The 25,257-nt window shown below is 47.1% G+C and overlaps 3 protein-coding genes across 9 annotated transcripts; 1 reads left to right on the forward strand and 2 right to left on the reverse strand.

The window, feature by feature from the left end:
* Window positions 1-16: 16 nt before the first annotated feature.
* Window positions 17-22,388, forward strand: cunh8orf74 (chromosome unknown C8orf74 homolog). 4 transcript variants are annotated; one of them, XR_012954673.1, is made up of 5 exons: window positions 17-11,175; window positions 17,155-17,338; window positions 17,565-17,788; window positions 17,868-19,119; window positions 19,256-22,388. XR_012954673.1 is itself a non-coding variant. In XM_076094319.1 (4 exons), the coding sequence occupies exons 1-4, from the start codon at window positions 11,134-11,136 to the stop codon at window positions 17,913-17,915; spliced, it is 498 nt and encodes a 165-aa protein (XP_075950434.1). In that variant the 5' UTR covers window positions 17-11,133; the 3' UTR covers window positions 17,916-22,388. The 4 variants fall into 4 exon arrangements, 3 of the variants coding, with proteins under 3 accessions (XP_075950434.1, XP_075950435.1, XP_075950436.1); XM_076094319.1 differs by having other exon boundaries at window positions 17,868-22,388; XM_076094320.1 differs by having other exon boundaries at window positions 17-11,148; window positions 17,868-22,388.
* On the reverse strand, window positions 1,376-11,619 carry rp1l1a (rp1 like 1a). Its single transcript, XM_076094322.1, has 7 exons — window positions 11,401-11,619; window positions 10,754-11,146; window positions 10,385-10,649; window positions 5,680-10,277; window positions 4,393-5,268; window positions 3,254-4,309; window positions 1,376-1,924 (listed from the first exon to the last, which is right to left on the reverse strand). Exons 1-7 carry the CDS (start codon window positions 11,617-11,619, stop codon window positions 1,505-1,507), a joined length of 7,827 nt encoding a protein of 2,608 aa, XP_075950437.1. The 3' UTR covers window positions 1,376-1,504.
* LOC142952543 (L-threonine 3-dehydrogenase, mitochondrial-like) lies at window positions 18,424-24,310 on the reverse strand. Of its 4 annotated transcripts, XM_076094318.1 has the most exons (10): window positions 24,224-24,310; window positions 23,054-23,235; window positions 22,919-22,961; window positions 22,742-22,812; window positions 20,540-20,689; window positions 20,238-20,410; window positions 20,044-20,134; window positions 19,779-19,871; window positions 19,512-19,688; window positions 18,424-19,420 (listed from the first exon to the last, which is right to left on the reverse strand). In XM_076094318.1, exons 2-10 carry the CDS (start codon window positions 23,226-23,228, stop codon window positions 19,281-19,283), a joined length of 1,113 nt encoding a protein of 370 aa, XP_075950433.1. In that variant the 5' UTR covers window positions 23,229-23,235; window positions 24,224-24,310; the 3' UTR covers window positions 18,424-19,280. The 4 variants fall into 4 exon arrangements, with proteins under 4 accessions (XP_075950433.1, XP_075950432.1, XP_075950431.1 ...); XM_076094317.1 differs by having other exon boundaries at window positions 18,424-19,688; XM_076094316.1 differs by having other exon boundaries at window positions 20,238-20,689.
* Window positions 24,311-25,257: the final 947 nt, after the last annotated feature.

A 25,257-nucleotide genomic window follows, 5' to 3' on the forward strand; every position in this document is an offset into this window, starting at 1 on the left:
CAGTTGAGCAGCTTTGGAAACCTTTGGAGCGGAGCCAAGCACAGTGGGGGGGGGGGAGGGGGTGTTTCGCACACCGCCACGCCGGGTTAGGAACACGAGAATCTTCCTTTCCTGTGCACTTATTTATTCACATCAACATGATTACATTCATTTGCTAGAGGTACACGATGTTCACTTGGTGACGTCACAGACTGATAAGCAGCATAGGCACACACACTCACACCCTTGGTACCACATACAGGAGGAGCCTGGAGGTCGGCTCATTTAGCGGGTTAAAAGTATATATTTCCATCATTCTTAATGAGCAGATTTGATCCATTCCAGCCAATTTAACAACCTCTGTGATTCTGCAGGAGAGAGAGAGAGAGAGAGAGAGGGGAAACAATCTTCAAGATCTCCCCCTCTGTTTCCATCGATCTACCGCCATGTAACCATGGATACAGTAAGGCATCAGCGTCACGCTGTCGTTCCGCACTGCTGGTCATGCAAACGCACACCTCTTACATTTAAACAGCAGAGGAGAGTTTAACCTGAAATTCCGAACGCTCGCCTCAGAGATGCTCCGTTTTGGAAGTTTTGTAACTGCAAACCCGGGAATAAAAATCCCGGGCAATTATCGGACGTCATAAGTTAATGAGGTATAATTGCTGAATTTACATCGTACAATAAAGCTACTAAAATACAGTTTGCGATTTAGAAATAAATATTTTTTTTCTGTCAATTTTGGAGTGGAAAGTGATCCAAAAGTAACTTTAAAGTATAGATCAAGCACCAGGCTAGCTGTTTCCCCCCTTTTCCAGTCTTCGTGCTAAGCTAAGCTAACCGTCTCCTGGCTTTAGCTTCATACTTAGCGCCTAGACCCTAGAGTGGTATCGATCCTCTCGGCCTTGCTCTTGGCAAAAAAGCAAACACTTCCCAAAAAATGTCAAACTATTCCTCCCAGGTAATCAGGTTACGTCACAGAGCTTTAGGCGATATAAAACAGCGGGCTTCTTTACGGACAACAGATTTAAGTGGGTAGTTAAGTAACAGCGAGGAGATGACCTTACAAACCCCAGAGAATGAAACAAGAAAATACACAAAGAATTGAACTGATAGTATCAATACACTGGTTCTGTTAAATACTACAGAAACAGGCAATTAACATCTAACATATCTCCGAGGTACTTGGTAAATTCATGGCTCTATGATTCAATATATCAATACACCTGTGGTCCACTGAGTTCACATAATACACCCATAGGTGTCAAAAATGGTATTTTTTTGTTTCAAAAATATACCTTATTTATACACATACAATACAGAAATAGACATATCCCTTCGTACGTACAATTCACTTAAAAAATATATAATTAAATAGGATAAGGTGGTGGTTTCAAGATTCTACGCCGGATCCGGAGTGATAAAGTGCTTTGAGTGTTTCGAGTTTGTGGTTGCAGTTTGTGAACCTACATAGTTCTACCCGCGTGGTCGCTGACAGAGCAAGGGTTTATGGGAGTCTGAGTCAAAAGTCATCCAGTTCGCTGTCGGTCTCTTTGGGTTTGCGGCATTTGACCCTGCCCGGCGAGCGGCTTCTCCTCTGACCCGTGCCGCCGCCAGGCGATCCACCGCCAGCCATTTTGGGCACTTCTATGGAGATGACAGGGTGATGGTGCGCGTCTGTGTCGACGTCCTCCAGGGAGCCGGACTGGGACTCCATAGAGGTCCTGGTGTACTGATGGAGGAGAGCGCCATCCACCCTTTTGTTCACCTCTCCGTCCCCTTCCTCCTCAGTCTGGAACTCTTCGACAGCATCTTCCTCTCCCGTGGCTCTGGCCCCCTCGGGTCCCGAATCATTGGCACTGGTGTCGCTCGGACGTTTGCCGTCGGTGTCTGAGTCTTCGGCGTCGGCCTCCTCTCCCTCGGTCGCCGTCACGCCCTGGCCCTGAGGGTGCAACAAGATAACAGTAAATCTGAACCGTTGTTATAGACTAAATTGGGTACAACTGGGATGCTAAGTGATTATAGCTACATGTTGGTTACATAGTCTAAGCGTGGACGGATTATGAGACAACAGGCCCCTGGGCACAGACATGCAAAAGACCATAGCCTCTTTTTGTTGGTGTTTTGTGTCTATTTGTTGTCATTTGTGTCTCTTTGTAGTACTTTTGTGTCTCTTTGTGGTCTTTCTGTGGCTCTTTGATGTAATTTTTTTTTCTTTTTTCGGTTGTTTTGTCTCTGAGGTCGTTTGTGTGTGTTTTGGTCGTTTTGTCGTCACTTTGTGTCTCTTTGTAGATGTTTTGTATCTCTTTGTAGTCATTTGTGTTTCTATGAAGTTGTTTTATCTTTTTTTGTGGTCATTTTGCATCTCTTCGTGCCGGTGTCTCTTCGAGTGACATTTTGCAAGTCAAGGCCAGGGGGCCCCTGGGCCTGTGCCCGGTTGGCCTGTTCAGTAATCCATCCATGAGCAAAAGTAATGGTTGGTATTAAAATTGGTGTCACTCAGTCAGTGAAAATAGGCTGCAGTAACAGAGTCAATGAGGGTTTTTTAGGAAACTGATTGCGACTAACAATAACAGCAGACGTCCATCAGTAGAAGCGCTGTGTTTGCTGCCTAACAAAACAGATTTGTTCGGTCCGTCTAATCGGATAGCGAGATTATCTTTTCCCACAGGCTTAGAATTAGCGGTCGGCTGCAGTAGGTCAGATTCCTCTTTAAAGGTGCAATAGACCTTAACCCATCGGTCATGTTCAGACACTCAGCGGTGTTTAAATATAGGTTGTGCTCAAATTGGTATTCGAAACTAGGACGTCCGTTAATTCTTGTTCGGGAACAGTCACTGATGTCATCCGACCGACTTAACACAAAATAGTTGTTGCATCCTAAATATTTCAGCCACATAAAAGAAGATAAATAAATGTCATTCAATTATGTTGAGTCTGTACCTTTCTAGATATAGTCTAATTTGAATTTTCATTGGTTTCTGGTTGGATAATATAAATATAAAATGTTGTATTTAATATCAATATAAAATATGAATATGATCACATCTGTGTTGTATTATCAATCATTCATTATCTATCTATACGTCATATACAAAAGCTTAACAGATGTAGAATTTTTTCTCAAAATGTCCTTATATCTGCTTAAAACTACATTATTATGTTAAACGATTTATTAAGTTTTTGTGTTACTTATAAACTTTGTTTGTGCTAAACTACGGCAAGTACATACGGTCAAAGTTGAGCCAGATGGTCATTTGTTTCATCCTACCTTTGATGAGGCTCTTTCCTCCTCTGATGCCTCCCCTCCCTGCTCTTCACTCTCTCCTCCCTTTTCGTCTCCATGTGACTCCCCCTCTTCGGCACCTTCATCCCCGTCGTCTGCTGAGGCGCTGACGTTTCCCTCTCCGAACTCCTCCACCAGCGTGGATTCTTCTTTTTTTGCAGCGTTGTCATCCTCCGTTTCCCCAGACGCCTCTTCTCCTCCGCTTTCCCTGCCTGTCGTTTCTTCTTCTTCTTCCTTAAATTCAGACACCTCTTCCTCCTCACCCTCAACATTTTCAGTGGTCTCTCCTTTTCCTGCTGCTGCCTCTTTTACCGTCTCCTTGTCACTCTCCTCCTCCTCTTCCCCTGTTCCTGTCTCCCCCTCTTCCTCCCCTGTCTCGTCCTCACCTGTGTTGTCGCTAGTTTCCTCAGCATCTTCTCCTTCTGCTGTTTCCTCCTCTCCCTCTTCATTTCTAGCAGACTGGCACTTGCATTCTGCCTCCTCCTCTTCCTCACCATTTTCTGATGACTCCTCCTCCCCTGCTTCCTCACCACCTGTTTCTTCCTGCTCCTCATCACCTGCACTACTTTCCTCCTTTTCAGCTTCTACCTCCTCCTCTTCTCCTGCCTCAACCCCATCCTCTTCTTTGCTCATTTCCTCATCTTCCTCCGGGATCGTCTCCTCTAAAACAACATGAGCTTTGATATCCTCTTTTGTTTCATCCTCCTCTTCCTCCTCCTCCTCTACCTCTTGCAGTACCTCTAAACTCCTCACCTCCTCGTCTGTGACCTCGCCATCACCTCCCACCGCTGCAGATTCTGCGGGCACAGCTGCAGGCGCAGGGCTTTTCTTCAGCTGCAGTATCTTAAGGAGGTCAAACTCCATCATCACAGGTGCTTCGGCCGCCAGCGGGTTCGCTTTGAGTGGCCGGGCGTCCATTTTCTTGCGAACACAAGCATCACAGGGGCAGTACTCGTCGTCGCTCCGCTGGTCGCTGCACTCACCCGTCGTCTCTCCGTCACTCAAGGACTCAGCAGTTTTCAATGACTGGTTCTTCATGACCTGAAAGAGAAATCAAACGTTATCTTTCCGCCTTTTCAACCAGCAGTATCTTGATATTTGTAAAGAGGATTTGGTGGAATTACCTTCAATATCCGACGCTTCTTCTCCATTATGGTGGACTCCCTGGAGAGGTTCCCTTTTTGCGGCGGCCGGGGCAATCTCCCCCCTCTGCCGGCGCGACTGTGAATCTTCCTCACCTCGCACTCGACGCTGCTCTGGATGCGTCGGCTCACCTCGTCCCTCAGCTCCTCGATCATGGTGTCCAGGATGAGGCTGTCGTCCAGGTCCCAGCGAACTTTGAACTCCGCCATGGCGGTGATGTAGTGGTTCATGAACTGTTTCTCCAGCTTCTTCAGGAGGTGCAGGACCCACACTGGATCGGGGTCTTGGGATTGTCTTTTTGACAAGGGTGCTCGCAGGACGGTCGGGGGCGTGGCCGAGCTGGAGTCATCTCGTTCGTTATCGGTGGGGGATTTGGAGCCGCCGTTAGCAGAGCTTTTGTCCCACGACGAGGGATTCTCGGTGGCTTTTGGGCTGTCCAGACTTGGAAGGACTGAACTTTGTTCGTCACTTTGTGCTGGTTCCTCTACTACGTCTGTCTCCTCTATGACAACCTTCTCCGCTCCCCCATCCTCATGTAAAGAGGCCTCTTTTGTTTTGCTTGGTTGGTTTCCATTCTCCTTCCCTGATCCGCCCGAGCCACTGCTCATTCCCAACCCGGATGAGGACCTCGGCGGAGACACCTGCTCTGTGCCAGCGTCCTTGGCCTGCTCTGTCTCAGGGTTCCTGGGTTCAGTGAGCCAGAGGGACTGAAGGATGGTCATAATATCCTCATAGTGCTGGTCCTTCTGTGGGTCAAAGCCAGGGCTCAATGTTGGCTCAATGAGCTGGAGCTGGGCCAAACAGTCCAAGAGACCCCTGGCTGACGTGCTCAGTCTACGCCCATAAACTGGAGACACCTACAGAAGACGGCAGAGAATTTGTTACATACAGAACATCTTAGTAAATTAGGTATCCTTTAAATTAAAGATTATTATTTAAATGTAGACATATTTCTGTTATGAATGTTTTCTGTTATAGAAAAGTGTAAAAATTAAACTCAATCAGTCGATCGTTGAAAAAATTTGAATTGCTTAATAGACAAAAATGTCAAAAAGTCTTTAATCCAGCTTTTCAATTTAGAAGATTGGGTGCTTTTCTCTTAAATATGATTATAATTTAAAATAATAATAATAATTTGAGAAAACACATTTAGGTTAATTGATAAAATACATTAAAGATATTGTAAATAAATAGCTGTTAGATGCAGCCTACATAGTTTCATCCTACAGACATTAGATTATAATCCATTGACATACTCATTAACTTACCTCTGGCATGCTCTGACAACGACCCAGAGAGGACCTCAGGAGAACTTTCATCACTGCGGCTGAGGAACGCATGCTCCTGGGCAGAGAGTCATCGCTCAACAACAGGGTTTTGGGGCGAGAAGATGCCTTCACTGGATCAGCTGGAGCTGGATCTGAACTCTGCTCCTCCTCTGTTGCATCGCATCCGGCTCCTTCCTCTCTCTCTCCTCCCTCTTCGGCCTCCACTTTCTCCTGTTCCTCAACTTTACCGGGACCCTCTTCCTCCTTTACTTCCTCCTCTGCGAGTTTCTCTTCCGCCACCTCCTCGTTTGGCTCATCACCAAGCGCCAGCATGCTGCTGTTTGCGGGAATGCTCCGCAGCCAGTCGCTGACAACCTCATTGGGGGAAGCGTTGGGCAGACAGGCAGGTAAAAGCTCCAGCTCCTCCTGATCCGTCCGGCTCCTGCTCCTCTCACACCTTTTAGTCGTGGGCTTCGCACTGGTTTTACTGGCCTTTGATTGTCGGCTGTGTGGCCGTACAGCAGTCATGGTTTCCTTCAGCATGTCAGCGGCGGACAGAGAGTGAGACAGGGTGCTCTCACTACGTGTGTCCACTTTGCTGCCTGGTCTGGGACTGTGGATAGGACAGGGGCTCAAGGATTTGATTTCTTTCTTTTGAGAACTGGACATTTTGACACTGCCACTGGATTTGGCCTTGTGATCTTTGACTAAATCCTTTCCTTTGCTCTCCTCTGAGGCTTTTATTGTTGACCCTGATTGAACGGAGTGGACACTAGCTGCCTTGTTGTCTGCAGTATCCTCTTTCCCGTTGGCCTTACTAGCTGGTCTACTGATGGCCTGATTTTCAGCGTCATTGTCTCCGTCACCATTGCTAATCGATGAAACAGACTTCACACTTCCTGTTTCTAGGTCATTTCCTGCTTCAGTTTGAGCTGCTGCTTTGACACCACAGTTACAAGACGACTTGTGGGACCTGCTGCTTTTGGCTGAAAATGCACTGGCTCCTCTTTCTGTTGTTTGCCCTCCACCTTCTTCACCTTTGTGCTGACTCCCTCCTGGTGTTTCGATAGTCGGGATATCGACTGCTGGGCGATTGTGAGTGGTTTTACTGCCGGACTTTTGAGACACGATGGACCCCGTTCCCTCCCTTTCTTCCTTCGTAGAAGTCTGCTCTGTGCTTTTGGGGACATGAGGAGTTGCTGTCTTCACTCTGCTCTTTCTCTCAGCGTTTGTGTGAAAAGAAACACTGGACTTACCGCTGTCTGAGTCAGCTGTGTCTTGGTCTTCTGGCAACCCAAGTGATACTGACCCTGAAGAGTTTCGAGTCAGCGGTTGCTCGGTGCCTCCTGATTCTCTTCTCGACCTTTTGGTCGAGGACGACAGGATGCTGGCAGCCCGATCAGAATCCGCCTCATTTTCCAGCTCCTCATTATCTTGCTTTTCCTTCTCACCCTTTTCATCCTTTGCTGAAGCTGCCCCACAGCTGCATTTGGATTTGGCGGAATTTGCAGAGGTTGTGGAGAGAACCGACAAGGCACTGGGCCCTCTTGTCTCTCCAACACTGGGGCCAGGCAACAACTGTTCCACCGGGGATGCAGCTTTGGGTGAGCGGGTCCGCGATGGACATGTACTCCTGGGTGAGAGCATTTGGCCCTGAGATTTACTTCTTGGTGCATTGTCTTCCACAACATTTTCATCTGCTGTTTCAACATCAATCGCAGCTGTTCCGTTGCGATTGGTTTCATGAGATGAAGTCGATACGTTAGATTTAACTGATGCAGCGCTCTGTGCTCTCTCTGTTGTCTCATTTCCTTCCTCATCAACCCCCTCTGGTGATTTAATGGTGACATTTGGATTCGGCAACACCGGTTTTAGATTCTTGCTGGACTTGTGAGAAGTACGGGACCTCACTGATGATTTTGACTTGACAGAGATGACACTGGGCACCCGGCCATTTTCATTTTGCTCCGCTTCTCCATTCGTCTCAGCAGAAGGAATATCAGCTTCATTTGGATTTGGAGATGCTGCGGTCCGGTTCGACTTCTGTGACTTGGATGACTTCGCAGAGGTGTGCGATTTCCCCGAAATTACGCTGGGGGTTCTGTCCTCTGTTTTTGCCGCGTCTTTGGATGGAGAATTTGTGCGGCGAGACTTTGCAGAGGAGGCTGATTTAGCTGATATTACACTTTCAGAACTCTGCTGTTCATCTTCTTCCATCTGATTTTCCCTGGAGCTTGGAGATGCCGCGATTTCATCGTTGGACTTGCATGACGTTGAAGGATTGACTGATCTGCCAGAAACTTGACTCGCTGCCCTTCCTTCTCCGTCTTCTCCAGTTTCAGACCTGGGAGAAAGGGACCTTTCTGGAGCTTTGGTGGAGTTATGGGATTTATTGGACTTGGCAGACAGATTGGATCCGGCTGACATGGCACTCGCCGCTCGCTCTTCTGCCTCAATTCCTTCTTCCTGTCCAGTTGCTTCAGGTTCATCAGCTGGAGATACTGCTCTCGCACAGTGACTGCAAGTGGACCTGTGAGATGTGCCGGACTTTGCTGACACATTTGATTTAGCTGATTTAGCAGATAGGACGCTATTAGGTCTTTGCGCCGTGCCAGGCTTAACAGAAAGTGCACTGGGAGTTCTTTTGTTACTGTCATCCTCCTTCACAGCTGTATTGTCAGTTGGGGAGGCAAATTTAGTTCTTATCTTGACTGAAGCACTGGTCTTTGCCGAAGCACCAGATTTGGCTGACAAGGAGCTCCGTGCTCTCTCCACAGTGTTCTCTCCCTCTGCCTCCTCTCTTGTCTTTATGTCAACTGTTGCACTGCAGTTGGACTTGTGAGACCTGCTGGACTTGGTGGACATGTTGGACTGAGCCGACACAGCACTGGGGCTTCTCCCCTCCTCTTTTTCTGCTTCACCACTGCCTTTACAGCCAGACTTGTGCGATCTATTGGACCTGTGACTTGTGGCTGAGGTGGCACTAGGAGCCCTAACTTCCTCTTTTCCTGCCAACTCCGGATTGGACATTCTGGACATGGCACGAGCTGCGCTGCCCGTCAGGACGTTTGATGTTGCAGAGCAGCGGCCATTGCTGCTGAGGTTGGTCTTGTTAGATTGCGTTGACACAGCCGAACCTTCGGAGCCATCATCATCGCTGCCATTATTTGCATTCTCTTGGCTGGATAGAGGTGTTGAGAGCTTTGGAGAGGCTTGTTTGGAATTATGGGACTTCTGTGATGCTCTACTGTTAGATTTAGAGTTGACCCCGCGTTTGCATCCACCACAATCAGGACATACACTGGATGCCCTTGACTGCAGAGAAAGTCCAGTGTGACCAGACAAGCCACTGACAACCCTGTTTACTTCTTCATCCTCATCATCTGTAGCCCCCTCTTCCTCTGAATTTGCGATCTTGGCCTTGCTGGACCTGCAAGAGGCTTTGCTCGCTTTGGACTTAGAGCTGGGAGCTCGATCCATCTCCTCCGCTTTGGCTGTTAAATGCGGGTCGGCTGCTCCGCAGTGACTGGAAGAGGCCGCAGATACGGCTCTGCTTCCTGTCTCCTCATCGCCCTTCTTGTGTTCTGTAGCGTGGACAGAACCGGCCGAGACGTTGCTTGTTGGTTTGTCATTCAGGCGAGTCTGTGAGTTTGGGGAGGGAGATGGTTCGTTGCTATGGCAGCACTGTGAGGCGCTGGGTGGCAGGTCATCATCCTGGTCCTCTTTCAGCGATTGAAGGACATGTGAGGAGCTACTGGTAACAGACGGGGCACGCTCTACCTCTTCCTCCATCATTAGCTCATCCTCTACTGACTTCCTGCAAACTACTTCACTTCGGCTGCAGCATCGGCTCACCCTGCACACCTCGATATGGGATTCTTCATCCTGCTCCGCCTCCACTCTGTGCTCAACCTGCTCCGTCACAAACATCTCCTCCTGCACCAGTTGGCTCTGCTCCGAACCTCCTCCGCGGTTGGAGACCCGTGCTCGACAGCGCACCACCCTCCTGGAATTACACGATGAGGAAGAGCTAGAAGAGTGTGTGTGTCGAATCACAGTGCGGGTGTGGCAGGATGCATGCGGGGGAGGGACAGGAGGCTTTCTGTGGCTGTGTGCTGGGTTTTCCCACAAGTCGTACTGCTGTTCCGGCCTCTGATAGCAGCAGGGACAGTTGTTCCCCTCCAACACACGTTGCGGAGGTTGGTTGGAATAGTCCACACCTTCAGGGACGAAGGATGCAGAATCAGGGTCAGAGCAGCTCTCCGATTGGCCCTGCTGCAGGTAATGGGACTGGGTCTGGCTCAGGGGGCAGCATTCATTAGTCAGAGATGGGGATTTTTTTACTTGTGTAGACCACCGGAGGGTCTCGTCATTGTGTAGGCGAAAACGCACCCTCATCTCTACTGAGAGGCTGCCGTCTTTATTGACCAGGACCCGCTTTTCAATGTCGTCGTTCATAATAGCCGGTCTGGAGTGGGAGTATGCGCCGACACCATTGCCATACGACTTCTCTGAAGACAAGGAAAAACGGGTCGAGCGGTTTGAGGAATCCGAACGAGGGTGGATGATGCTTTTTTTGGTTTCCAGACCAAAGTTTACTGAATGGAGAGAGAGAAAAGGGAATATAAATGCACTCTTTTATCTACTTTAGATTTCTTGTTGAAATTGAAGTTTGTGTTTTGGGTATTTACCCAAACAAACTTACCATTCTTCCTGCTTTCAGGCCCTTCACTGTTATCGCTGGCTCTGGACTGAGCTCCATGAGGTGGCGATCTCGCTCCTTGAGCAGCAGGAGATCGGGCTCCGTTACCAGGAGTCCTGGGGCCTAGACCGGGAGACCTGCTGCCCAGACCGGGCAGTTTTTCCTCTGAGCTCTTCCTGATAAAGTTCACCAGCACTGGGCTGAAGGCTTCCCGGCCGACACACACCAACACACCAGGACAAGTCATGAGGCTTTGCACACTGTCAATCTGGAAACAAATTCACACAGTGTCAGTTTTTCCACTAAAATGGGTGTCATCTGCAAAACAAAGCACTCTAAATCATGACCATACATTAAAAAACAAATTTGTACCTTGCGTCCCTCAGCAGTGTAGAGCTTGCGGACATGAAACTGCATCACCTCGGACACCTCATCCAGAAAGGCCCTCAGGCTCCTGGTGGACCTCCTGCTGAGCACCAGGCTCCTCCTCATGCCCGGCTCGCTGTTCTTCACCAGCAGGATCCGTCGCTGCCTGTGAGAGGAATGGCTGGGCGGCGTCGCGGACGAGGTCTCGGGCCGCTGGGGCCTCCGGCTGTGATGGTACCAGATGCTCGGACGCTTGCCGGCCAGCTCCATGTTGACTGGCTTAGCCTGGCGCTGGTCAGAGCAGAGGTAGCAGCCACCGTCCTGGAGCTGCTCCAGGTGTTTGATGGCATGGGTGCCGCGGGGAGTGGTCACGGTCCGCACGCCAAATGGCAGGGGCACCTGTACGTGGATACACACATGTATATACGGTATATATCTGTATCTATCTATGCTTTAATGTAGGAAAAAACACTTGGTTTTTCTCATTCCATCTGTCTGAAACACTCCGTTTTAGCGCTTGTCCCTTTAAGCCCCCCTCCCGAAAAAGGCCGGGCTGATGGAAATATCACTTTCTTTTCTATCACTTTCTTTTTAAGTGCAGTACAGGTGCATCCACTCAGTCAGCTTCAAAAGAAATCTCTTGTCCCACTAACCTTTTGGGAAAGGTCGTCCAGCAGGGCGTCGAAGCATTTGAAGCTGCGCTTGTGAATGGCCATCCTCACGCCCCCGAACTGGCTGTCGCCGCTTTTGTAGAAGGTGATCCGCTTGGCCGGGCTGGCTGTGGTCACATGGGCGGGGGGCCGCGGTGGGAGGGGCGGGGCATGTTTAGACGGGGGCCGGGGGTCCCACATCTCTGCGTGGACCGAATGCATGCTGCGATCTCACGCACACCTGAGGGACACACACAGAATGCGAAGTTGTCGAGGCATCTAACGAAAGTTCTCAAAATTAATTTCCAATTGAAGTGTCGCAGTGACTTTTGTTTTGCTGTTCCCGCGCTTTCTAATCACACTCACAAGATCGGAACTAATTAGGGTGTTTGACTGAGGATTCAGGGCAGCAGATCCACTAACAGGACTACCTGGTATATAAGGGTGTTACATATGTCATTTGGCGACAGCAGAGGAAGCATTTTGTACAAAGTCATCCAAATCAAACGAGTAAGCTGCCAGGTAAACCTATAAGCGTTGTTTTGCTGCAGTATTTCCCCCATTTAATAACCGAAGTGCCGAAAAATTGCCAGATTCCTTTAAGATTCCCACACCTTCTCATTCCATCTAATGCATTTGGGACAAAAGACAGATGGATTGGCATCAATTTTCGAAAGTATAGTCACATGACGTAATATTAAATGCAGCAACCTGCTCATCTATATACAGTACATGTTAAAGACAGAGCTTCCCTCAGCCTGCTATATTTAGTGGAGCGGCCTAGGACACGTCTAGAAATCCTATTTGGAACGGACGTAGAAACTTTCTGTCCAGCTTCTCAGCAGCTTGCATAATGTCCAGTACGTACGTTTCATGAGACTGCAGCTCAGAGTGACAGCGCGCTTCCTTTACTCAATAGAACGATAATGATGTTAATCATGACTGTGATGACTTTCTGTCACCTATGAAAAATAGAAAAGGGAACCGTTATCAGCCGGCTTAGCAAGGCTTTAAAGTCCCATGAGGCTGGACTGCAGGCCAGGTCACTGCTCTTAGCTGAAGACATGCAACGTGATGCTGTGCTTCTTAATCCCTCCTCAGCTCCGTGTCTAATAACAACTTTATACATAACACACCACAAGTCAGGCTGCAAATCATCGGTGTGACGCTGATCAAATAAAGGCCTGTACTTATGCACAGGTTTTAATTTAGTTTCCCTGCTGAGGCCTACCTCAAAACATATAGAAGTCTCAATAGCTAGTCAATAGATAATCACATTGAATTGCAGTATTAGTAGCCCAGTTAACTTCTTGTTGACACTTATTAAAGTGTACGAGACAATAAAAGACACAAAACACCCTTGACAGCACATTGATAAGACATTTTAACAAGACACTCGCGCTTTGAGCACAATAGAGACAAGTTGGGGAACTTTTTAAGATAACAAGAACCACTTTTACTACCATATATCACCCATTTTTGCCACATATATATTCAGTATATATTACTTGACCACTAAGCCATTGTAACTTTAAAGTCAACTAAAGAGCCTTTTTTTTTACCACTATTCCCCATTTTAAGACTTTTGAATCACTACATAAAAACTTAAGAACAACTCCTACCAGTAATTTGACAACAACTCATAAACTTAACACTTTATCTATTAGGTGCACCACTCACATATTCAGGAAACATGGTCCAAAGAGATGAGAACAAGCTGGAGGGGAATCTGTCCGTGCCGGGTCTGACCGGTCGAGTCCAAACTAACTGTTTGAGAGTGTGTGTGTGTGTGTGTGTGTGTCGGCTACCCGTGACGCTTGAGTCACAGATGTAAAGCAGAGCCCCCGTCTCCATGGCTCTCGGGGCAAAATGGCCGTCTAATCAGGTGCACAAAGGGGGGAGGGAGGAGAAATGAGGAGGAGAGGCTAAGGATAGAATGAAAAGCCTGCTTAAGAGCCTGTGTGTGTGTGTGTGTGTGTGTGTGTGTGTGTGTGTGTGTGTGTGTGTGTGTGTGTGTGTGTGTGTCTGGGAGGAGGGGGGGTTGCTATGGTGAGGCCAAGACAAAGTGACGTTCTTATGCACGGCCCCACACCTGACCCGAAGAGGAGGCACATGCTAATTTGCAACGTTCTTATTTAAATTCATCACCGAGTGAGATGAGAGGGTGGAAAATGTTACCGTAGACAAATATCTGTTTGTACAGTCTGTATGTGAGTTAACGTGCAATCAGAGATATTACACTGTCAGCTTCTTTATCTTCTTCTCTCTCTCTCTCTCACACACACACACACACACACACACACACACACACACACACACACATGGCTGTAGTCGGAGAGGATTGTAATCAAAAGACAGTCTGTCTGACAGCGGGGGGGGGCTCCTGTTTAGAAATCACTGACAGCACCAACTGCTCATTACTGGAGGAGTGGTCTACTTCATCTTTTCACTTGGTGGTGTAAAGCTGGAATTACACAGATGTCGTGTAAAGCCCCTCAGGATTGCGCTTACCAATGGGAAGCTTCCCAAACTAGCTCGCACTTTAGCCGCTAAATGCTCCGCTGTGTTGTTCGCTGGCTGCCCGAAAACCAAAACGGTAAAGTTGCGGCCCGTAAAAACCAAAACAATGAGCTGAAAGATGCTAAAACTCTGATAATTATCTTTGGGTTCAACTCTACAAGGGACCCTCTTTCACAAACAAGTAGTCACTTGATCCATTGTTAATAATAAAAAATATATATATATATTCATTAGAGCAGCTTTAAGAACATGACTTGAACTGTGTCTGCAATAATGACCTCTGGTTTTGTCTGAGTAAGTAAATCTGGGCCTACAAAATAAAACTCAAAAAAACAAACCTTTTCTCTTAAAAGCAACTAATTGTCGGACAATATAACAGGATCATTGTCACGAAAGTCTTTCAAACTTCAAATTTAATCAGGGCAAAGTCTCCTGCTGCTGGACACCGTGTTTTAAAAAACAGCAACGAAAGAGGAAGATTCCCAAAAAAACAATCTACAATACAGTCCTTTTTTTTTTTTTTTTTACCCCTCCCCATTTACACAATATAAACCTTGCACAATTCCGACTCGTTGAGCTCCCCATTTGATGAACCTGTATCTGCTTCACAGCTCTGATGAGAGACAGAGTAGGTGGGCCTCTGAGACTTGTGGGTAGACAGGAAGTCGGGGATGAGTAGGTCCTGTGCTGACAGGAAGACTGTTGGTGCTAATGAGGATTCCTTGTGGGTAAATCAAGAAGACGATAGAAACTAAAGCCCTCTCAGTCGCTGAGGTGTTATTGGTTCCATCAGCAGGACAAAGGAGGAAGAAAACAAGTGGGAGATTATTATTATGATGTGTGACCTACTTTAGGAGGTCCACTCACTCCTCTTTGCACCTCCTCAATCCCTCTCTCATCCAATAAGCAGGTGTGTGTGACTCACCTCATACTCACAACTGGATCACAAACAAACAGACTGTGTGTATAAAGGCTACATAGCTACATGAATGCACTCACAACAGCAGATCTTTATCAGCCAAATATAAAAGAGTTAAGGTTTAAAAGAGTTTGAGGGGAAAATGAAAAGAGATCATTCTTACCTTTATGGACACATACCGATAGGAATGATGGGAGATCAACGTGCCGATGACACATCCAGAGGAAAACATTCACATGTAAGATGTTTAAAAGTCAGGTGGAGTCGCGAGCAGCACGGGGAACAGCCAGAGCAACAGCCGCGCGTTTCAGTTCTCCCCGCAGATCGTCGATGTGAGGCGCACGTTGAGGCACGTGTCAAGTCAGCGGCTTACAGACCGGAAGTACACTGATTTGGACCTCCCAAATAAAAGGCTAAATACTGAGACATAACAGAAATAGGCTAGCGTAGTATTTACAAACTCAACAATTTTAATTAAAAAGGCTAATATAACACAACTGTAAAGTCATAAAGGGCAGCTCTCTTTCAAAAGAAAAGGCTAAAACATTAGCGGCATAATTATATTAGTTTGTTCTTGTTTATGTATTTTAGGGATTTAATATAGTTTAGAAAATCTATCATTAGACAAAGAGTATGAGGGTTGGTGCTATCTACAGGCTAAATATATTAGATGGAAGATATTCTAAAATTAATCTGTGTAAAAACTCTAATAAGAGGAGACTATTAATCAAACCAGACAACCAGATGTGTAAAAGTGCCTAATGGACACAACGTTTTTTTGTTTTAAATGTGCAAAAAGAACACTGTTCATACTGACGCCTGATTCTATTCTGCGACAAACTAAATAAATAAATAGATGTTTTCTAGCCTCCAAATATCTTTTTTATGCAACAAACACCCTAAGGCGTAGAGAACTGGGTCTGTCATACTTTCAAGTATTCATTAGAGGGAGTGGGAAGGCTACACAGTTGTCTTTACATTAGAAAACCAACTGTGCTCCGATTTATTTCTTGAAAAACCAGAGGAGGAGGAGGAGGAGGAGAAGAAGGAGAAGAAGAAGAAGAGGAGGGGGAGGGGGAGGAGTGGGATTCACGTGAAAGAGGATTAGCTCGAGCCATCTGTAGCGGCGGACTGATAAACCGTGTTGCGTTCAAGAACAGTTACTGACTCCGGTGTTTTTAAACAAACACTAACTAAAGAGCGGCGCTGTGTTAAACCAACCGCTCCTTTTAGCTTTTAGCAGCCTTTTGTCAACTGTCAACCGAACCAGTCGCTATTAAACCTCGGAAACAACAGGTGTCACCTAAACTCTTTTACCAAACAGCTATGTGATTATATCATAGTGTGTTATGGGTAACGAGTTACTGAAATGTGATATTATACTTAATAATAATAGTAATATGACAGAAACCTGAAAATTAAGCGTTTTGCAACAAAGTATCCGAACATTCCATCAGCTGCAACAAAGTATCCGAACATTCCATCAGCTGCCTCACGCAGTTCGTGAGTGCGACGTAATCACGTAAGCGCACGCTCCACCCACGCGCCCGTCGTCTCCAATGGCAACTAAGCGCACTATCGTCGCGTACCGAGGATGGATTCCCTTACTGAGAGTGAAATAGCGCAGATAGCGAGGCAGCAGGTCGGCGGATGTTGAATAAACACCGGGTTTTTTATTTTATCTAAGTTATCGAGCGTTAAACCATTAAAAAGCACATGCTATTGCTAATTGTTTGCCCATTACCGGCCCCTAAAACTGTCAACTGTATTTCTTGGGGCACACTATTATGACGTCTCTTAGCTCAACAAACTATTAGCACAGAGAGGCCATTAACTATTTGCTGAGCTAATGTTTTCGCAATACTTTGTTTTTTATTGTGACATTCTGGGAATTAAATCATAAGAGCATCAGTTAGATCCAGTACACTAAGTACATTTACTCAAATACTGTACTTCAGTATTTACATGTAATGCTACTCTATACCTCCCCTCCACTACATTTCACATTCAAATATTATACCTCACTAGATGTACCTTGCAGATTAATATGCAGCACAATAATATGGCCTCATGTAATCTGATGTTTGTTTGAACTACATAACTGTATTAGTTGTATGAGATGGATCCCATTCAAGGAAACTGAAGTGTCCGGATAACTAAGTCGACTATAACCGTAAAAAGCTAGAACACTATATACACAATAAAGCATTAAAAACCCTCTACAGAAACTGTGCTGAATACAACACAAACCACCTAAATAGCATCTGTAATGATGCACTTGCGTCAACAGTGACTGTGTGTTCTTGTGTCCGTGACAGAGAGAGGCCGGCGTGCCAAGGCTCAGCCGCCACTTCTCGTGGCCCGAGTTCTGCGACGAGCGCCGGTGCTTCCACCAGGAGTTCGTGTATGACGCCGCCATGTTCGCCGCGGCCCACGGCTTCCCCTGGCCCGCCGTGATTCAGGCGGCGGCGGTCGCCAAAGGCATCTTCCCACGGCTGGACGGTAAAGAACAAACGGCAGTGTGCTGTGCGGAGGAGGCCTTGAAGGGGCCACGGGTGCTTCACCTGGAGGTCACGATCAAGGGTCAAGTTAGAGTGACTCATCTCCAGTGTTTCACTCCCCGTGTGTTGTGTTAAAACATCATTCAAAGCCGCAAAGCACAATTCTGCATCTTATTTTGCTTTGCTTTGTTTTTAATAAAACCTCTTCTGGACTTCTACCCCTTCAGGTCCCGACGTACCCGGACTATCGTCCCTGCTGAGAGACGCGCTGTCCGAGTGTTTGCTAAACCTCACCCCCGTCCACCGGCACGAGTTCACCCGGTTCCTCGCGGGCGCCTGCGTCGCCCGGCGGAGGCTCTTCAAGGCGGCGGTGGGCGGCGCTGCCGAGACGTCCGTTGCTCAGCTCCACCTGGAGGTGCAGTTGCCGCCCACGCCGTGTCCCCTAGCGCAGGTAACGAAGCCTTTGCGACGACTGACTACACAGCTACCATTAACACATGTCTGATGTATCTGATGTCCATGTGCTGCAGGGCACAGATCTGCATGAGCATCAAGATGAGCGCACGATGATGTTGTGACAGAAGGTCAAGGGTCATTCCTGAGGGTGAACAGCCAGGACAAAGAGGTACGACCCACAAAAAGATAAAAAAAGTGTCTGAACCGAGAGGCCTCCGACGCTCTGTGACATCCTGCAGCGGGCACCACCGGCCACAGGAAGGCTCCACAGCTCCGCTCTTTCAAACAGGTCCTCACAACGCAGACGCACCAGCTGAGGTGAAGCCACACACGGCAGCAAAAGAGGACAGAGGAGGTCTGGAGATGCGGTGTGAGCAGCGGACCTCAGCGAGTAAAGCCAGTTGGAGGAAAAACACAAATCTTAAAACTCATTTAATCTCTTCATTCTCGGCTCTCTTGCTTGCGGGTGCTCGTGTTGTTGTGGTGCTTCTTGAAATTTCGGATGTACTTCATCATCCAATAGGGAACCACATCTAATCACCTGTTTGTGGGCTGCTGTGCTGGACATTTAAAAAAAACATTCATTGTCAGGTTGATTGTCAAATACAATGAGAATAGACTTGTGATTGGTTGCTGGTTTTATTCAAGTATTTATTTAACAAAAAAATAGTTATTTTGTTTTGACAGAAAAGGCTGTAAAGAATAGTATAAATAACAAACTTTGTTTTTTTCACTACTTGACAGATCTAAGCCCTTAAAGTACAGCTGCGAAACTGAAGATTTCCATTTCCTCATTTCAACATTCATAAATATTCAATGCAGAGGACGAAAGCAACAGTCATAATCATTTCAAACGGAAATCAAACATAAATATTAAAAGCACCTACGGTAGTTCAAAAGTGAAGTGGCTGTCAGAAAGCCATCCTCGAACTCTGAACACTTATTTTTCATGCCAGGCAACTACGGTCCGAGCACCTTTAAACTAACCCTACAGAACAGTTTCCGCTGCTTATGCTTGCAGTACGTATTGGGGGAACGGCTGGGAGTGAAGCTCGTGCTCAAAGCCAGCTGGTTTTCAAGATGGCGGCTTTTAAGGCAAGCAAAGTCATCTGCATACTCGCAGATACATAAATACATAGATACATAGAGTACATTCACAGAGAGAGGACTCGACTCTCTTTAACAGTTCAGTAACTTGGCGAGCGTACCCAGCATGCATCTTGCATCAGGTTGGTTTCACATAAAAGATGGATGGATGGATGGACGGGCAAGAACAGAGAGATGAGCTGGACGGACAAGGAGGTCTGGAATGGTTTTATGTCTCTGGTATGGAGGGTCGTATCTTGAATAATCTAAATCCTAATCCCCCTGTCTAAATATGTTTTATTAATTTAACTGTTCAAAGTGTGATAGTGAGGGCTAGACGTCCTCTTAAAGCTTTTTTTTTTTTTTTTTTAAATAGGGTTGCAATCAAATCTACGCGAGGCTCAGTAGGCTTGTGCAAGCTGGTTCCCCGTGCTGATGTGAGTCAGCATGGTCCGCACCAACTCTGAGAGGTCGTACTCGTGCTTCCAGCCCCAGTCCCGCCGCGCCGCGCCGTCCTCCAACGCCATTGGCCAGCCGTCCGCTGAAAAGACACGGAGACAAGGGGAGGGATTTAAACTCTGGTAGCAGTCGTGGCGGTAAAGTGGAGACATCTTTAGACCCGGCGGTGTCACCTATGGCCTGCAGGACCGGGTCCACGTTGTAGGTGATCTTGAGGACGGGCAGGGTTTTCTGTAGCTCCCGGACGAGGTCGTGCGGTGTGAAGCTCGTGGCGTTGATGTTGTAGGTGCGGCTGAGCAGTGACTCAGCGGGAGCCTCCAGGAACTCCAGAGTCGCCCTGAGACAGTCGTCTGGACGGGAAGACGGGAGGAAGACAAGAGATGAAGGACAAAGAGGTGGATCACAGTATGACTATCGTTCAAAAACAAGTCCGGCATTACCGATGTACATCATAGGAAGCCGCGTGTCACTGCGCAGGTTGCACTCAAAGCAACCCGTCTTCACAGCTGCGTGGAAGATCTGGACCGCGTAGTCTGGGTGATCGAAAAAAACAGATCAAGATGAAGACCAAACAACATCAGAGCGCAGTATATCTCTTCTGTTTAATTCGTACAAACTACTGCCAACTACAACGGCTCGCTCCTCCCTCTTCATCCTCAGGTAGATCACACCTTAAACACTTTACCCCCCTTTCGACCTGCTCACCTGTGGTTCCTCCTCCAGGCTGGGAGTCGGCTGAGATGATGCCTGGATACCTGAGACAGCGGAAATCCAGCCCATACCTGTGGTGGTAGTACTGACAAAGAGGCGTATGCAAAGCTTTAAGAAAAAACAAAACACTTTGTGGTAAAATGCATGAAGGTGTTTGGAAACCGCGTGTCCGTGCCGTCGCGTCTCACCTCGCCCATCAGCTCGGCGTGGACCTTGGACACGCCGTAGATGGTGCGCGGCCTCTGCACACACAGCTCGGGCGCGGGGTCCCGGGGCGAGGACGGACCGAAGGCACCGATCGTGCTGGGGACAAACAGACGCAGACCATGTTCGGTTGCTATGTCTAATATGTTATGGAGACCTATAAAGAGAGAGAGGCTGCGCATAAGTGTCTGCGTTAGGGCGGCTCTAATCGCTGCTGCGAACGTGCCTTCAGGATCCGCAATAGAGCAGCTTACCTTTGGTAGTTTCGGCGAGTGCGCGCACGTACCTGTGATGTTGACCTCTTTGGCCAGCGCGACGTTGTTCTCCCCCACAGCGGACAGCACGGCCGAGTAGTGAACTAGCCAGCTGATGTTGTTGTTCACCACGATCTCCCTGAGGTTCTTATAGTCCAGGATGTCTGAGAAGATGAACGGACCTGCGGAGAGCACACGTGCACGAACACTTTCATCCCAAGCTTTTGTTGGGATCTGGCCCTAGTCTAGAAGCACCCATGGTCCGTCCTGTCATACAACGTCTGATGGAAACTCCAAGATGAATGACTACACCTCCCAGCACAGCCAAAACTTGATCCTGGCCCCTCATTGGCCAAGAAATGGCCCCCCCACTGTTCGAGACCTGGTTTATAAGCGAGCAGGAAACGCCATTCGCTCTCTTCCGTCCAGACACCGCTGGTGTAAGGAGATCCACAAGGCTCTCTTCACCCCGGACACGCGCTGGTGTCAGGAGGTCCACAAGGCCTCTTCACTCCGGACTCGTCCAGGGGACAAGAAGATCCACGAGGAACCGCGGCCTCATCAAATCCTATCAGGTCGCATGCAACATTCGCTGGTCGAACAGACTGTGTTTTATTTTGAGTTTTGGATCCTGTAGTGCGAGAACAGATAACTTCTATGCCCCGTTCTCCCACCCTTTTTGTGTACACACCGCCGGCAGAAGGTAACAATCGTTCCTCGCCGAAGATTTCCGGGAAGGACGACCCAAACCTCGTCCCTCAGCCGAAGTTAAAAAGCCCCTCTCTGCAGCGAGGAGGCCGAGTCTGCGCCAGCCAGCCCCGAGGCCGCGCCACCGAGAGCCAGCGGCTACTCGAGGACCGAGTGATCCCCACCACGGGAAACGTACCCCACCGAACAAAGCTTCTACAAGTAAGAGTTACTGGTATCTGGGCCTAGCTTAGCTTAAGCTTAATTTAGCCTATTCGTTATGTCGTTGTTATTCCTGCATCTTGTTACGTTAAGTTACTGTCGTGTTATTGCGCAAGCATCGCGGACCACGGAGTCCCGTTATATTGTGTATTTCCTGCTGTAACTGTTTGCATTAGATCCGTCGCTGCTAGTGGATGTGGAGGTTGTGATTTTATCATTTCAAAGACCAAAACCACGGTGGCGGAGCCTCGTCTCGCCGACCGAGTTTCGGGGTGATAAGAGAGCAATACTCGCATCTCACCGCAGTGATAAAGATGTGTTTTGTTTTGGGGATTATTTTATTTTGTTTGGTTTTATTCTCTCTTTAAATCGGCTCTGTGAGTGAGATCTAGAACCGCAACTATCACCGTACAAGCGTGACCGGTCGGTTCAGAATCCGACCGCAGAGTTTACGAGTGATCAGCTGTTCCTCACATTCTCACTGCAGCGCCGAGCACCGCGCTCAGAGCTCCTCTCTCCCTCTCTCTCTCTCGCTCTCTCTCTCCCTCTCTCCCTCTTCCTACTAACCCGCACACACATAGTTAGATTCACTGATTTTGGGTGAACCTCTCAGACACGTGGTCGCGTAATCTATTGTCCCAACCCACATTGTGCGCCGTCCCACGTGGTTACACGTAGCCACCTCTCAGCTATCTCGTCGCGGGTCAATAGACTCCGCCATCTTTGCTTGTAGGCTCACACGCCCCTTTTTAGGTTACGTACCATCACTGTTTGAGTAGGCCCCCCCCCCCTTTGTTTCCACACACACACACACTCACACCTGTACATATATCTATATACATATCCTTACCCCACTTTATTCAGTTGACTTTAGGTATTAGACATATAATTGTATGATAGTGTTTGTTGATTTTGATATTACTTGATTTGATCATTTATTATTTTATTTAATAAACTCTGTTATATTTTAAAGAGCAGTCGTCTGTGATTACTTGTGCATATGTGTGTAATAATAACTGGATGTAGTGGCCTGTGCTCGAACTTAAACCTTCACTTTCACTCTGAATGTGTAATAGTACTCAGACTATTGACATTATGAGTGAACGCTAATTATGAGACTTAGTTTTATTGTGTGGTTATTGGTCCCTGTTCGCAGGGTGGTGCCCCGTTATTATTAATAATTGTTACTGACATTAATAATTCTATTGATGTCAAGAATTTAGTTTCTTAGATGCTGATAACCAAACACGCTCCTCTACGTTCACAACACTTTTTTTTATGGGGGTGGCAGAATTCCACAGAGTAGGTTGTACTGGAATACACACCATTGTGGTAGACGTGGTTGGGGGGTTTCCTGATGTCAGAAAGGATCACGTTGTTCTTTCCAAAGCGTCTCCTGAGGGTGAAACATCAGCATAGGTCATAGGTGACAAAATGGCAACTGATGAGGAGACTGCTGGCACTAAACATTTGAAATCAGAGCTTTTCTCCACACTCCTTACCTCAGCAACTTGGCGAGCCCCACCCCTAGCTGACCAAGCCCTCCTATAACGATAAAAAAAGTAGACTGTGTTTTGATATTATAGAAGGAAACGTCCTAAAAACAAACAGATATAGCGACACAGAGAATGACCAACCAGTGATGAGGACTTTGGGGTGATCGGTATCAGCGCAGGACGGGGGATGAGTTTTCCCAAAGTGTCGCGAGGATGAGCTGACGCCGCGTGCTGCCGAGATCACCCTCTGGACGCTGCACCGGGGGCCGCTCCCAGCATGCTTCACTGCGCCCCTCAGCAACTGCATTACCGGCATCGCGCACCTTCCGCAAACAAGATATTTATGGTGCATCTGCTACCATGGTGCACAGCAGTAAAGTTACATCACTACTAATTAACGCGCTTGTGTTGTCAAGGGCATGAGCGTGTCGACACCCTGATGGACAGAGCAGTGTGTGCTTTTCTAAATTAATAAATGTCCACGTTGTCATAATATGTATTAAATTGTATCATTAAATCTGCACATTACGTGTGATCAGATCTGATTTCTTCCGCTCTCTCCGACTGGTTCTCTATTTTCTTGTTGCTTCATCTTGGGGTTTTAAGTAGTCTTACCGATTAGTCTAAAGGCAGAAGTTTAAAGGCACATGTTGTGTGTGTTTATTATGTAGGACCAGAGGAACTCCACTACAAGTGAATGGAGTCTTGTCTAATCCCAGCACCTATCTAAGATTAGCTTCTCCCAGCCTGCTGCTGCTGACTTGGTCTAAATATAGACTACTTCCTATGTATTCCAGACCACCCTTTAATCATATGGGGGGCAAGTCCGATGTGGCCAAATCCCAAACAACAACCTTAACCTGTACACTTAGAAAACAATGCAATCCAGCATGTTAGTAGCCCTGCAATTGGTATTAAGTTCGTGTATGGTGTATTGCAATAGTTACGTATTATGGTCTTTTAACTGCGTAACGTCATGCAGTACTGATATTACATATTCAGACTGTTTATGCCGAATTTAAAACGGCAACGTTACCCACGCGTTTATTTACGTCCTGTTTTAAGAGTTGGTCGTGTTTTCTTTACGACTTCGACGTGACCTCGCCGCAAACTGCACCTGTGTTGAAACACCAACTTGCGCAACTGACGTTAGCCACGCATTGACCATTTGATAATGGGTAACGTTAGCCTAGCTATCGTCTAAGTTAACCGTCTGACATGAACTTTAGCTGAAGCTCTTATGCTTTACGTGCAACGGTTGCAGAGCGGCTCAGATGAGAAGCGTATAGTGATATTACGTTAATTTCTTACTTTAATGTGACTCGGGAACAATGAAAAGACGACTCGGGACTCCTTCACCCAGCCAGTGTTTTGTGTTGAAACATGAAAATAGTCGCGTGGCTATGAGGGAGGTTCGTTGCACTGTGATTGGCTCACAGCTCGAGAGGCTCGGCTCTCGAGCCGGCCCAGAATAGACACAAACTTCCGGTTATAACATTCAAAATAATGTCCGTATTTTCAAAATAAAATATTACCCTTTAACCTGAAGGAAATGGTAAACAAGCTAACTCCCTCTGCTCCGGTTGTTGTTGCTTGCATCTCATTTGTGAAACGGAACATGTGCACTAAATAGAATAATGCAATTCACCGCAAATTGTGCAAACAAAAAAAATATATACAAGTAGTTTATTACAAGGCTATTTTATTGATATGCATTACAGTGGACACGAGTTTCTATCCACTATAATCCCTACTATCCAAAACAGCTGTTACTGTCACTTTAACGAATAAGGATGTAATAGTTTTCTTTGATGTCACATATCTTTTGTTGCGTCCTTAAACGGGTGAAACAGCCCCCCGGTTGTTATATCCTTACAGAATTATATCTGTGAGAGAAGAAGTTAATTAAAAAGTATTAGCTGAGTAAAGCTAAAACTGTCATGGCACGTGACACTGTCATGGCACCGCGAAACTGTGAATGTACTCTGTCAAAAGGAAACTGAAGAGAAGTGTGAAGCCAGCCACACTCTGTCCTTTCAACAAACAATGGACATTTATTAACAATATTTTAATGAAACTATGGGCAAAATTAGCACGTTTGTCATTGTTGCTAATGATATCAGCTAGCAGCGACGGAGAGAAGACATGGGGACTTCTGACAACCAACAAACTAAATGTCCCATCACGACAAGAAGTGCAGCGGGACATTATATGAAACTTCTCTCAACGAAAGAGGAGAATGAACGTGAGTGTAATAACTGGAATACTGTGTTGGCTAACTTCTGCATGCCAAGCATACTGTTTACTGTAGATAGGACTGTGTAAGTCATGTATTTGATACGTGC

The sequence above is a fragment of the Anarhichas minor genome, unplaced genomic scaffold (assembly GCF_050575085.1).
Source record: "Anarhichas minor isolate MPS153535 unplaced genomic scaffold, ASM5057508v1 ptg000018l, whole genome shotgun sequence".
Classification (NCBI taxonomy): Eukaryota; Metazoa; Chordata; class Actinopteri; order Perciformes; family Anarhichadidae; genus Anarhichas; species Anarhichas minor.

Bases quoted from the DNA above. Each gene is read 5' to 3' on its own strand.
- cunh8orf74 (XM_076094319.1), top strand. From the start codon at position 11,134: ATGGCAGGGGCACCTGTACGTGGATACACACATGTATATACG. The intron at 17,339-17,564 runs GTAAAGAACAAA...CTACCCCTTCAG, and splicing joins CATCTTCCCACGGCTGGACG to GTCCCGACGTACCCGGACTA. The intron at 17,789-17,867 runs GTAACGAAGCCT...CATGTGCTGCAG, and splicing joins CGCCGTGTCCCCTAGCGCAG to GGCACAGATCTGCATGAGCA.
- rp1l1a (XM_076094322.1), bottom strand. From the start codon at position 11,619: ATGCATTCGGTCCACGCAGAGATGTGGGACCCCCGGCCCCCGTCTAAA. The intron at 4,310-4,392 runs GTAATTCCACCA...TTTCTCTTTCAG, and splicing joins AGAAGCGTCGGATATTGAAG to GTCATGAAGAACCAGTCATT. The intron at 1,925-3,253 runs GTAGGATGAAAC...TTGCACCCTCAG, and splicing joins AGGAAAGAGCCTCATCAAAG to GGCCAGGGCGTGACGGCGAC.
- LOC142952543 (XM_076094314.1), bottom strand. From the start codon at position 23,228: ATGCCGGTAATGCAGTTGCTGAGGGGCGCAGTGAAGCATGCTGGGAGC. The intron at 19,872-20,043 runs GTGAGCAGGTCG...TCGATCACCCAG, and splicing joins GCCTGGAGGAGGAACCACAG to ACTACGCGGTCCAGATCTTC. The intron at 19,689-19,778 runs GTAATGCCGGAC...CTTCCCGTCCAG, and splicing joins GCTTCCTATGATGTACATCG to ACGACTGTCTCAGGGCGACT.